At 42.5% G+C, this 13786-nt stretch overlaps 2 protein-coding genes across 5 annotated transcripts in view; one reads left to right on the top strand and one right to left on the bottom strand.

Moving 5' to 3' along the window:
• ATN1 (atrophin 1) overlaps nucleotides 1–13786 on the bottom strand; it is a 320704-nt gene that overhangs the window by 157876 nt on the left and 149042 nt on the right. The gene's annotated exons all lie outside the window — the stretch shown is intronic.
• CLSTN3 (calsyntenin 3) overlaps nucleotides 1–13786 on the top strand; it is an 84433-nt gene that overhangs the window by 60272 nt on the left and 10375 nt on the right. For all 4 annotated transcript variants that reach the window (XM_075215796.1, XM_075215795.1, XM_075215797.1 and 1 more), the window contains 7 exons: nucleotides 6452–6574; nucleotides 6701–6896; nucleotides 7528–7736; nucleotides 8526–8675; nucleotides 9257–9442; nucleotides 10271–10540; nucleotides 10833–10945. In XM_075215796.1, the coding sequence (XP_075071897.1) occupies nucleotides 6452–6574; nucleotides 6701–6896; nucleotides 7528–7736; nucleotides 8526–8675; nucleotides 9257–9442; nucleotides 10271–10540; nucleotides 10833–10945 (1247 nt within the window). The remainder of the gene's footprint in view (nucleotides 1–6451; nucleotides 6575–6700; nucleotides 6897–7527; nucleotides 7737–8525; nucleotides 8676–9256; nucleotides 9443–10270; nucleotides 10541–10832; nucleotides 10946–13786) is intronic.

The following is a 13786-nucleotide window of genomic DNA, read 5'->3' on the forward strand; positions in this document are numbered from 1 at the left end:
AGTGGTTTTTCCTTCTGCAGGAGTGTGAATCCGTTCTGTGATGCCGCAGCTGTCATCCTTGAATGTCACAACATCGCCTTGCTTTGTTAGTTCACTGACAACAGGTTGCTTTCAAGGTTAGCTACATATAATACATTGTTTTTTGGTATCTTTCTGGTGAATGTAGAGGAGACTGGAAAGTGAATATAAGCATCCCCTATTCCTTCTGAGGTCATTTACTGTCATATAGCTGCAACTATTTATGTTTTACTTTGGTCAACGTGAGAGAAGAAGCTTTTATGTTAAGTCACTTGACTCGTAGCTCTGGAGGTCATACACAATGCTCCATACACAATGCTCCATACACAATGTGCTATACACAATGTGCCATACACTATGTGTTATACACAATGTACCATACACAATGCTTTGATGACGCACCCACACTGTTAATAAAGGCAGCCTCCGTAGCTGTAGAGTTTGTCCTTCTGTTGATTATTTTAATTCTTCAGATGTTTCAAGCTCGGTAGTCACCCTATAGGTGACCATGTTTCCTTCATACAAAACATTAATGTCTCAAGCTGCTTACTATAATTCTTATGCCAGTCTTGTATCTTGAATGCTGCCTTTTCTCTGGGCACATTGCCGTTGCTTGCACTTGCTGTTTAACCCTTTTATTAATCTACAATACCATATAGGTGCACTACCCTTTCTAGTTTACTCCTCATGTAGTCATAGGCTGGCCTAGGCTGGCCTTCATCAGCTTCGTTGTATAAAGTTTTATGGATGTAAGTTATTGCTGACATTTTCATTTGCCAGCTCTTTTTGCCCCATGTCTGACACTTTCATGCACTTACCAAAACATACCACCGTAACAGCCCAATACCCAGCACAAGTGTCTTCATAGTAAGGCGGTGTAGTGACACTGGACCCCTCTAATTTTACCATTAAACACTGAGTCTATTTGTTATAGACTAATAAGGAACAACCTATGCTTTTATCAGCTACATTACTAAGGTGTAGCCAAGGAGAATTTACTATGGGAAACAACCTCAGACATTCAATGCAACATGCAATGAGCTACACTTAATGGGTGAATGATAGCTTACAGTAGAGATGCTCACTCACCCCCGTGTTTTGGTTTTGGTTTTGGATTACCGTCGTGTTTTGGTTTTGGTTTTGGTTTTGCCAAACTGCCCTTGCGTGTTTTGGTTTTGGTATTGTTTTGCTATTTTTGAAAAAAATACAATTTTTTTGGTCTAAAATAAACTAATTTAGGGCTCCACTAGTTTCTTGGATAAGTGAGGTAATTCTAAAGCTAATAAATTATGAAAATAACAGTTTAATCCCTGGTAGGCCGTCCTTAATTCTAACACTTGCCTGCGAATTATACAGACAAACCTGGTTGTCTACCTCCTCCATATTTGATTATTGGCAATGTAGCCATAGTCTTTGGGTGTATATTACACCCTCCACTTGTAGTTGAATAGAAAAAAAGCAGCCTGCACAGACTGTAGAATTAGAATATAAAAATAAATGGACCAAGGTAGTTTGGTGGCTATCTATGCTCCCCCCCCCGCCCCCCCCCCCGCCCTCCACTTGTAGTTGAATAGAAAAAAAAAGCAGCCTGCATAGACTGTAGAATTAGAATATAAAAATAAATGAACCAAGGTAGTTTGGTGGCTGTCTATGCACCCCCCCCCCCCCGCCCTCCACTTGTAGTTGAATAGAAAAAAAGCAGCCTGCATAAACTAGAATTAGAATATAAAAATAAATGGACCAAGGTAGTTTGGTGGCTATCTATGCGCCCCCCGCCCTCCACTTGTAGTTGAATAGAAAAAAAGCAGCCTGCATAGACTGTAGAATTAGAATATAAAAATAAATGGACCAAGGTAGTTTGGTGGCTGTCTATGGTGGATGGACTCTCCACAGGGATTGGTGTCATTTCTGATTCAGAGCATACATTTTCCTCTAATGCCTTACTGTTATCTTGCAGCTCAGCTTTCACGCGTAACAGTAGTTGTGCACCACTTTTAGACTCCAAATTACTTGGTCTTGCTTGGTCACGAGTGTCCGTACAAGAAGAAGGCTCAGTAACATTTTTAGATCTGCCACTAATAGAGAAAGGCGAAGGCCTCATTCTTTCTTTGCCACTGCGTGTGTAGAATAGCATGTTGGCAATTTTTTTTTTATCCGCACTTAACTTTTCCTCAGTTACATTTCTTTTTCGCTTCAACATGGTAAATTTTTTTTGGTATGTGTTTTTTTCCCTGATTTAAAAAGACTTTGTACTTTTACATCACCTTTCCCAGATGACGTACTGGGAACACTACCATCAGGACTGGTGGCAGAACCTGGTTGCTGATTCTGCTCATATGTGGACTGCTTTGAATCCATTTTAATGAGCCCAAACCACTTGTAGTGCAAAACATTGTAGAAATACTGCTGACAAATATGACTTTTGACAGCCAGAAAAATTACAGTAAAACACTGGGGAATATGGGACACCCCAAAAGTACTTGGAGTGCAAAATATTGTTTTAGATACTGCTGACAAATATTACTTTTGACAGCCAGAAAAATTACAGTAAAACACTGGGGAATATGGGATACCCCAAAAGCACTTGTAGTGCTAAAAATTGTTTAAGATACTGCTGAGAAATATTACTTTTGGCAGCCAGAAAAATTACAGTACAACACTGGGGAATATGGGACACCCCAAAAGCACTTGTAGTGCTAAATATTATTTTTTTTATATTGCTGACAAATAGGACTTTTGACAGCCAGAAAAATTAATGCAAACGAATGGGGAACACCCCAAAAGCACTTGGAGCGCTAAATATTATTTTTTTTTAGACTGCTGACAAATAGGACTTTTGACAGCCAGAAAAATTAATGCAAAAGAATGGGGAACACCCCAAAAGCACTTGGAGCGCCAGAAATTGAACAAAAACCAGAAATACGAATACGCCATGATGACGTTTTGCCTCGATTTCGATTCCGAATGGGCGGGAGAGTACCAAGCGTTCTTGGCTCGGTACTCGGATAGGCTGAATGCGGATGAATTCGGATCTCGGGGAACCGAGCCCGCCTATCTCTAGCTTACAGGTCTGTTTATTACTCGGTCTTGTCAGATAAATAATATAATTACTCCTGTGCTGTATTTTTGGGGATTTGGGGGCGCATCTGTGTGATAGGTCAATAAATGATGCAGTCAGCATGCACTTTCTGCATGTGTATTGATTCGTGGGTACTATATGTTTTCTTACACAAAAACCCTTTTCAGATAAATACATGCATTGCAAAACATGCCAACATAGCTGGTGGGATTCCAAATGTAAAATGTATCATAGAAAGGGACAGGGGGCAACACAGGATTTTTCGCTGGGCACCACCTGCACTCTTTGTAAAATGTTACATCACCGTTTTGATATATTACATAAAAAGTCTATATTACACACAAGTATGGTCAATAGAGTTCCTTTTCTATTAAAATCTACAAACTAATTTTTTTTTTTAATTCTTTGGACAATACTCTTGTGGGTTTCCAGGAACCTGTAATTTATGAGCATTGGCTCTGCAACCTATGAAGTCTGAGGGCCTGAGTCATTAAGGAGATCAAAGCATAAAAAATTAGCAACTTTGCAACTGGGCAAAACCATGTTGCATTGGAGGGGGAGGTAAATTTAAAATCATACTTGCCAACTCTCCCGGAATGTCCGGGAGACTCCCGCATTTTGTGAGAGTCTCCCGGACTCCCGGGCGAGTGTGGCAATCTCCCGAATTCTGCCCACTTCACTAGGAAGTGCCCCACTTCCTAGTGAAGTGGGCAGAATTAGATCCCAAACGCCGCGATTCCCGGTGAATCGCGGCGTTTGGCCCCGCCCCCGCTGTCAAATGACGCAATTTGCGTCATGACGTCACAGGGGGCGGGGCCGAAATGACGCGATTTCGGCCACCCCGCCCCTTCACGCCCCCCTCCACTGGCTGGCTCCCGGAAGGGAGCTGAAGAAAGTAGGTAAGTATGTTTAAAATGTGTGAACAGATTTATAGTTGGTGTAGGGCATGTCCTAGATCAACTTTACATTTCAGTGTAAAAATCATCATTATCATTAGTTATTTATATAGCGCCACTGATTCCGCAGCGCTGTACAGAGAACTCATTCACATCAGTCCCTGCCCTATTGGAGCTTACAGTCTAAATTCCCGAACATACACAAAAAATAAAGCTATTGAGTATTTGTGTGCTACATGAAAAAACAGCCAGTATTTAACTTATGTGCAAAATATTAAACACATTTGCACCTCTTGCATTGTAACATGGTTTATCCAAGAGCAAACTTACTCCTTTTTTTTTTTGATTTGCTCTCCTCAATGACTCAGACCCTGAGTGTCTGGAGCAGTGTAATCTGCAGACACATGACTCAGTTTGTGCGATTGGCTGTCAGATTTCTGTGGTTTATGTATTCTTTGCACATTATGTGATTTTGAATAGTCCTCCAGCTTCTATTAGCTATTGCCTTCGTGTTTGATCCAGATAAGGCATCATGGAGTCTAATATGAAACCTTGCTTGGCTTCAGCAGAGCCATAAAGTGAATGCATCTGCCTGTTCTGACAGCAATAGTGGCTGCACATTAAATATATAGAATGCAGTATAATAGCCAAAATGTGGGTAGGCTATAATTACGTTAAAATATGTTTTCTTTCTAAGCAATGTTTAAATTAAAAAGTGTAATTTGTGACTAAACCTGAACACAAAGCAAAAGAGTTAGAGTTGGTATTTTACAGGTAATCCATCATATCTAGGAATGGGTGTCTGTACTCTACTTTCTGAAGTTAGGGGTATTATTTTATTTTGGGGTGTACTGACGTCTCTGACTGTCAGGGGCCTGGACACGCTGGGTTGTAGAGTAGGATAGGCTAGGAGAGAGTATGTTCAAATATTGGAAAAGAGGTATTAAGTGTCTTTGTTTCTTGGGTTTGATAATTAGCACAACGTTAAATCTAGATCTAGTTGTAGCACACAGCTTAGTTGCCTTCGCCACTTATAGTATTTGGGTCTGCCAGGATCAATGGATGTGGCAGCTTTAAGTAGTGTGTTATACTAAGGCATGCAAGGCATTACATTCTTTTAAATTTGAGCAATTGATTCAGACCTATTAAAATAATCTGGATTCCCATTATATGCACCATCTGCATTACAAGTTACCGCTGGTGCCTAGCTGTTGTCAGACATTCTACACTTACGCCTTGAGTTCCAGAGGTGTCTCCCGAAGTTTGTGCCAACTCTCCGACCTCACCTTTAAATTGAGTTTGAACACAACTACTGGATGACATTGTGTACGGCCGCGGTCCATCCCTGTGATGTGCGCCGGACTATGTGGCCTTAAGGGTGAATAAATTCTTTGCCAACCCAAAACAATAGGTGTGGAAGACCAACAATGAGCCAGAGAGAAGGACCGCAACGGTTTTCCCTAGTGTAAGGATAGGGTACTGTCTGGGCCTCATGCCAAAGTGATGTATACAGGGAATGGTCTTGTGCCCTAAAAATCACAATAACACAGCTGCCCACAAATGGACAGATACATATGCTCAACCCGAATGACTGCGTTCATATCCAGTTTGGCAAGCCTTATGATTGGGCTAAATACCCAGATCTTATGGGGCTAAAATTGTGTGGACAGCTGATGACCGCACACTTTAGCAGATAGCAATCATTAGCTGTCAAAATAATCTGGCAATTTAAAGACTTCTGGTCAGTATATGTATGGGGCAGCATGGTGGCTTAGTGGTTAGCACTTCTGCCTTTCAGCACTGGGGTAATGAGTTCAATTCCTGTGTGGAGTTTTTATAATCTCCCCTGTTTGCGTGGGTTTCCTCCCACACTCCAAAAAAAATACTGGTGGGTTAATTGGCTGCTATCAAGTTGACCCTAGTCTCTGTCTCTCTCTGTCTGTGCGTATGGTAGGGAATTTAGATTGTAGGTTCCAATGGGGCAGGGACTGATGTGAGTGAGTTCTCTGTACAGCGCTGCGGATTTAGTGGCGCTATATAAATAGCTGATGTTGATGATGTAGTGATTATGGGCCAGTTTGGTGTAAAACAAACAAATTGATGTACGTGTAGGAACTGACGCTACTATTCAATAAATCGGATCCGCAATGGAAATACTGAAACACTTCCTTCTTTACTACCCTAGTGATCAGAGTATGGTGTCCACTAATTAGGGCAGTGTCAAAGCCCTAGATTGTCTCACAAGTTCGGTATCTGTAGCCATGTCCAGTAGGCAGTTCACACGTTATCAGGGCTACATCTTAAATTCTGTATATAATACAGCAGTTAGACAAGCTCTTGATGGTAAATGATAACTGGTGAATGTTTAGTAACATACATGTGCTGTAACCCATACCAACCAATCAGATATCAGCTTTATTCAGCCACTTATTCTAGAATGTCTTTATTGTGTTTTAAGGTAACAAACACAAACCATGGATGGAAGCACAGTACCAGGGGATCATCATGGAGAACGATAACACCGTCTTACTCAACCCACCACTTTTTGCTCTGGACAAAGACGCGCCACTGAGATACGCAGGTACTGATGGAAAAAAAACAATGTAATGGGATAGCAAATTGTAATAACTGGACAATACAGATGAGATAATGGGTATTTAGTCTTGTAAGCTTGCATTCTTTGTTCAATATGTTAACTTTGTCACAGGTGAAATCTGCGGGTTCCGGATTCACGGAGCTGGAACTCCCTTTGAAGCCGTGGTTCTAGATCGAACGACAGGGGAAGGTCTGATCCGAGCTAAGGGTCCCGTGGACTGTGAGGCACAGAGGGAGCACACATTCACCATCCAGGCACATGACTGCGGAGAGGGTCCAGACGGGAGCAACAGCAAGAAATCCCACAAGTGAGCGAGTGTCTGTGTATGGGTCACATTTCAGATCGAATAACCTAGTAACCAACAAGACCGATCAGACCAAACTCTGTACCAAAAAGACCACTTAGATTATCACACGGCAACTTACTCAAGATTCCCCGCTTTAAAAATGTCAAATAGGAAAATAGTGCTCTCTGCTGAATTCTGGGAAATAATTTGGCATGTCCTGTTCTTTATTAAAGATTTAACCCTCTCCATAGGCCCAATTCCAGGACAGTGTTTAGAAATCGCTTATTCCATGTATCAAGTCAAAACGGAAATATCACTCTCCAAGTACAAGATCCTTGGATAGTATTCTAATCTTCACTTCATCCATTCATTTCAAGTCTTGATATTTAAGGATTGGCTTTCTATTTCTTACCGTAGAGCGTTACTTCATTACCTACCACTTTCTCTTGCCCTCCCAAAGTCTTTAGCAATAGCATTATATAAATAAGTATATTTCGCCTCCATCGTGTCTCGGGTATATCGTTCACTGCCTATTCTCAGTAGGTCTTTATGTCTCTATTTGATCTTACAAGTCTTTCCCTATTTTCACCCTATTTTTACATATTTTGTCTCTTTGTCATGTTATCTTTTTTTTTTTTTATTTCTGTAATAGAGCAACAGTTCATGTTCGCGTAAATGACGTCAATGAGTTTGCCCCCGTCTTTGGAGAACGGGTCTTTAGAGCTTCGGTTACTGAGGGTCGTATGTATGAGCGAGTCCTTCGAGTGCAGGCGTGGGACCAGGATTGTTCCCCTCAGTACAGTCAGGTCTGCTTCTACCAGATCCTCACCCCCAACGTGCCCTTTACGATTGACAACGATGGTAAGTCACTTGTGAGCCCTAGTTGTGCCTGGTAACTTTTTTAGTCATATTGTCTTTTAAGTGAAAAAATTATTTTTAAAAATACGCATGCGAATATAAACATGGCAGCATTCTCTATTCGTTTAAACTACAGTCAAATTTAATTTTTGTTCTTATTTTTTGTGTTCACCCCAAATGTATCCTCAAAATGACCAGCGGCATGAAATACATGAGTAGGCAGCTATTGAACTGCTGGGTTTAGATTTATATATTAGAAGATGTCAGAGATGGTCCAGAGAGGAAAGTGTGGGGCACAGACAGAATAAGAGGGGGCTTGTAAGTGCACATATGAAGTGTTGCTTGTTGAAGGTAATTCATGGAACATAGGTCAGCAACAAATACAGCTGTTGACTTAAACAAAGACAGTAATAGACAACCAGTACAACCAATAGAAATAACTTAATAAACAACCAGTCTATTAAGTTGGTTGCTACTTATTTAAGGCCTTGCTTCCTTCCCTTTAACTGGTACTCCTTCTCTATTCACCAGAACCATGTTAAGAATTTGTGTTCTTCCAGGGAATGTAAGGCAATTTGCTTGTCTAACAGCCCTCCCTATGTTATTTTTGCTGGGAAAAATTAGATAATTGGCAAAGACCAAGTAGCAGGAAAAAAAAGTAATTAAAATGAACACATTAAACCATTCCTAAGCTTCCTAAGCCCCTGATCAGTGCTGCCCTGGACATCTGCCTAGTAGCCCTGTATGGTAAAGATGGCATCGGTCCTAGTTATATTCTCCATCTCTTGCCAGGCTACATTAAGAACACGCAGCCTCTGCAGGCCAGCGGTGACCGGTTGATCAGATTTACAGTCACCGCATATGACTGTGGGAAGAAACGCGCTGTGGAGGACGCGGAGGTGGAAATCCAGGTGAAGCCCACGTGCAAGCCCAGCTGGAGAGGTAAGACTTTACTGCGGGCGATTGTTGACGAAGTGCGAGCAAGCACACGAGATGGGCAGAAATGTGTATTCGTTAGTTTTCGTGTGGACAAATAAAGGCAGGAACAGAGGTTCATGAAGAGGTACAGACCGTCCGTGGTAAAGTTATCCCTTGACCAACACACGGTGGTCTTTATGGACTATCGTTCATGAGATTGTAGCCTATTAATTCACCAGGAACCGGTGACATCACCAAGGCACCTCCTGCTGACATCACTATTCCTAGTAACATTATGGCTGCATGCTCATGAATTGGTCATTGTATCTTTGGTTTCTTTTTTTCTTTAAGTGTGAGATGCATTGTAAGATATATCCGTGTGTAATTTCCAAGGGGTAGTTGGAGTAAGCCAATATTCTTGGATATAGTCATGGTATGTGGCCCTAAAATCACTACAGTGCCCGATAATATAACCAAGTTCATCATTAATTGTGTCGTGTTTCACCAAGTTCCACAGAGTGGACCTATCCAAGTTCAGCCTTCATTATTTCTATGTTACTAATTCACACATCAAACAAAGCTCAGGCCGGTCTCTGCCCCGACAGGATGGAACAAACGTATCGAGTACATGCCTGGCACAGGAAGCCTGGCCTTATTCCCCAGCATCCACCTAGAGACCTGCGAGGAAGGAATCTGGAACATCCAGGCCACTGTGGAGATTCAGACCAGTCACATTGCCAAGGGCTGTGACCGAGACAACTATTCCGAGAAGTCCTTGCGCAAGCTGTGCGGTACGTAAATCATCTTCTGATACAATCCTCGTGGGGTTCTGATCATTTCTATTGTGTTGTAAATCAGGTAACATTTTCTATCATCAACCTATTTCTAGCTCTGTCATAACCAACACAGGCACCTTAATTTGTTATCTACAGGGTCTGTGTGTTTTACGTCTAGGGGTATATTTACTAAACTGCGGGTTTGAAAAAGTGGAGATGTTGCCTATAGCAACCAAACAGATTCTAGCTGTCATTTTGTAGAATGTACTAAATAACCGATAGCTAGAATCTGATTGGTTGCTATAGGCAATATCTCTACTTTTTCAAACCTGCAGGTTAGTAAATATACCCCCTAGAGTTCATTTATTTAAATGATATATTTTACATATGGAGCTGAAACATGGTTTGCAACACAATGATAAAAACCATCATGCAATTATATAAGAGCGGCTAAACCACAAAACTGAGATTTTGAGCTATGAACCATGAAAGTAAAACACTCCGTTCAGTGTAACCCAGACATTCCACTGCCGGTCTATTAATTGGCCCCACTACGCATTTTTTGGAGAGTTGGCAGCTGAAAAAGGCGAATTATTGAAACATATTGATGTCACAAAACATCATTCGTGCTGCGCTACCATTAGAAGAACCTAGGTGGTTGCCTTGTTTGCCAATATTTAGGGGTGCACCTCTACACAGAGCACCGTCCGTTGACATAGAGGAGAAGTAGGGTGTGGCGCTTGGTTGTGATGTATAATGCAGCATTAAGTTTCAGTCACATGATTCTTTTGTTCTGACACAGAATATTAATATGTCAAAACTATTTTTCTATGCCTCTCTTAGGAGCTGTTCCAGGGGACGTTGACCTGCTGCCCGCCTCCAGCCCTATGTATAACTGGACTCATAGCCTCCCAATACAGGATACACAAGACAGCAGCCCGGTCTTTTGGTTCAATGGTTCTCAGTCCGTGGAGGTTCCTCCTGGGCGGTTACCTGCAGGGGGCGGAGCTGCCGATCACCTGACTCTTTCTTTCTGGCTGAAACACGCCGGTGGGAGCGGAGGGAAGGCGGGAAAGGAAGAGGAGGTGTTGCTGTGTAACACAGTACAGAATGGTGAGGTCGGGAGGGGGAGAGTGATTTTAAGGGGGTGATCTTTATGTAAATTAGTCCTCAGATTTAAAATAGGCCTGTAAAAATTGTTCTGTGACCGGGAGATTGTATATATTAGTACATATACCATGGCATGAAAAGCACAGGATAGGCATGGAAATTGCCTATCCTAGATAGAAAAGTTTTTAGTGCCTTAAAGAAAAGAAAATATTTTTCTATTCTGTATTTTACCTGCTCTCTAATCTTGCTATCCCCTCTTTCTACGCCTTTTCTGCTTCCTTTCTGCGTGGGTAAGACGGCAGCTTCTCACACTATACGTTGGCGGTACACGGCTGTCGGATCTCATTCCTCTACTGGTCTCTTCTAGACAGCGCTCGCCCTGTCAAATTCCTCTGGAAGCTGGAACAGGTATTTAATTGCCATCTGCAGTTACATAGAGGGGTCTCCGGGACGGGTGATTGGAAGGGAAAAATGTTATGTGGTGTGAAAGAGGCCAGCGAGGGACGGCTGGACTGTCCCCTCAGATATGGACTGTTCCGTCTAACTGGGCCCAGTAGAGAAGTGTGAATCGCGGGATAAATGACAGTGTAAATAGTACTTGCTCGCTGCGTTCCTGGCAGGTTTTCTGCATTAGCATCAAATTTTATTCCTGCTAGCTTTGAACACATGAATGATCATATATGATTTGTGTCATAGGATTTCCAGCTCGCAAGATAGCCCACACCAGGAAGTCATTTAAATAATACCCAAGGCCTAAGCTAGCGTGTAGCAATGAAATATATATAGCGGGAACAAAATAATATTCTGCAGATCCCAAAAGATATGTGTATGAATGTATCTGCAAAACAATAGTGACACTCTGGCTGGAAATTGGGGGCTCTTGTTCAATACATTTAATTTCCATGTGAAGATATATACCAGCATCCCTGGTTACACTAATATATATATATATATATCTATAATATAAATGTCTAGTGGCGTGTGTTAGTCTGTCTGTGTGTGTGTGTGTGTGTGGAAAAAATAAAACCAAGCTGCAGCGCCACCTGCTGGGCGGAGTTATACACTGACCTTCTAAATTCTTAGTGTGTGTGGAAAAAACAACTCTGAAATTTGGTATACTAAGATGTTTTTAATTTGTTAATTTAATTTGTTAATTGTTAAAAGTGTTTATAAAGATTTAAAAAAAATATATATATATTTCTTGAAGGAGAAGTGACAGTTGGGAGTGGTTGGTGGTTGCCGGGGGTGACAGTTGGGAGTGGTTGATGGTTGCGGGGGGTGACAGTGGGGAGTGGTTGGTGGTTGCCAGGGGTGACAGTTGGGAGTGGTTGCCGGGGGTGACAGTTGGGAGTGGTTGGTGGTTGCGGGGGTGACAGTGGGGAGTGGTTGGTGGTTGCCGGGGGTGACAGTGGGGAGTGGTTGGTGGTTGCCGGGGGTGACAGTGGGGAGTGGTTGGTGGTTGCCGGGGGTGACAGTGGGGAGTGGTTGGTGGTTGCCGGGGGTGACAGTGGGGAGTGGTTGGTGGTTGCCGGGGGTGACAGAGCGAGAGGAGTGTGATACTCAGGACCGCTGAGAGAGATCCCTGTGTCTGGATAGACATCTGGATAGATGTGGCGATGAAAATGAAGGATGAGGTGATGGAGAAGAATGATGAGGTGGTGACATGTGGACAAAACCACATTAAAAAAGGGTGCTTGCATCGGGAAGTAACGCTCTTCCCCTGAGGAGGCCTGGGCTATGGCCCAAATGCATGACAAGACCCTTTTTAACACCTTAAGTAGCTTGATTTGACTAGACTGCATGAGTATCATGCACGGGTTAACTTGTATACATATATATATATATATCTATATAATAAATCACTCACCCACATGTGAACTTTTTTTTTCTTATCTCGCCCTTCCTCTTCTCTACTAATCTGTTCCTCTGTCTCTTGTCTATTCTCCTTCCCCCCTGTCCTTTATCCCTCTTACCTCTCTCTCTGATCGCCTGTACTCCCTAATTCTTATTTTCCCTCCATGGCCAGGACTAGAGGCAGCTGCCTAGGGTACAATGAGACTTGTGGACTCTGGTCCAGACCTCAGTGTCAGGCCTACACTGCATTTTCATGCTCTTATTAGATTAATTTCTAGTCATCAGAACAGAGAATAACATGGGGTCCGTACAAAAATACGACTATTTGTATGTCTGGGGTGGAGAGGGATGAGAGCAGATTGGCATGTTTACTATGTCACCTTACACAGCATGAACCCTCCACACACATTTCTCTCTCTTTTCACACATGTTTTCATCTTTCCTTTAATCTGTTCTTATTACTGTACAGTCTCTCTGCTCTACTATATGATCCTTTAATCCTTATTCCTCCTATCTCTTCTCTACTGGGCTCTTTCTTATATCTGGTCCTTCTCTCTCTGCCCCTATGTGCTTTCCTTATATCCTGATCCAGTGGTTTCCAAACCTTTATATGTGGTGACCCCATCTCACGTACTCTTCTATTAAATTCTCTCTGGTCTCCTGTACTTTCCTCTTCTCTTCTCTCTTGCATTCTTCTTACACCTTCTCTTTGGTCTCATGTACTTTCTTCACCTCTTCTCCTGTGCTCTTCTCTTCTCTCTGCTCCCCTCTTCTGTTCTCTCTTGTCTCCTCTACTCTCCTCATCTCTTCTCTTCTGTACTCTCCTCATCCCTCCTCTCTGGTATTCTTCTTACACCTTCTCTCTTGTCTCCTGTACTCTTCCCTCTGCTTTCCTCATCTCTTCTCTTGTCTTCTGTACTCTCCTCATCCCTCCTCTCTGGTATTCCTCTTACACCTTCTCTCTTGTCTCCTGTACTCTTCCCTCTGCTCTCCTCATCTCTTCTCTTGTCTCCTGTACTCTCCTCATCCCTCCTCTCTTGTATTCTTCTTACACCTTCTCTCTTGTCTCCTGTTCTCTCCCCACCTGTTCACTCTGTTCTCCTCCTTGCCCTTTCTGTCTGCTCTCCTGTACTCTCCTTTTTAAATCCTAAAAAGTCCTATCTCTTCATTTTCCCCTTTATATCCTTGGCCCTTATCTACTATACTCTTCTCCTCCCTTATCTCAGTTCTCTGGTACTGTCCTCCTTATATCTCCATTACATCTCTCTACTTTCCTGTGGTCTTTTCCTTACAGCCACATCCCCTCTCTGGTCTTCTGTGCTCTCCTCCTTATACTGTCATCCCTTCTCAATGCTGTGCTCTTCTCTTTACACCCTCGCCCCTTAACTCTGCTCT

Source organism: Mixophyes fleayi, chromosome 6 (genome assembly GCF_038048845.1).
Source record: "Mixophyes fleayi isolate aMixFle1 chromosome 6, aMixFle1.hap1, whole genome shotgun sequence".
NCBI classification, from domain to species: Eukaryota; Metazoa; Chordata; class Amphibia; order Anura; family Limnodynastidae; genus Mixophyes; species Mixophyes fleayi.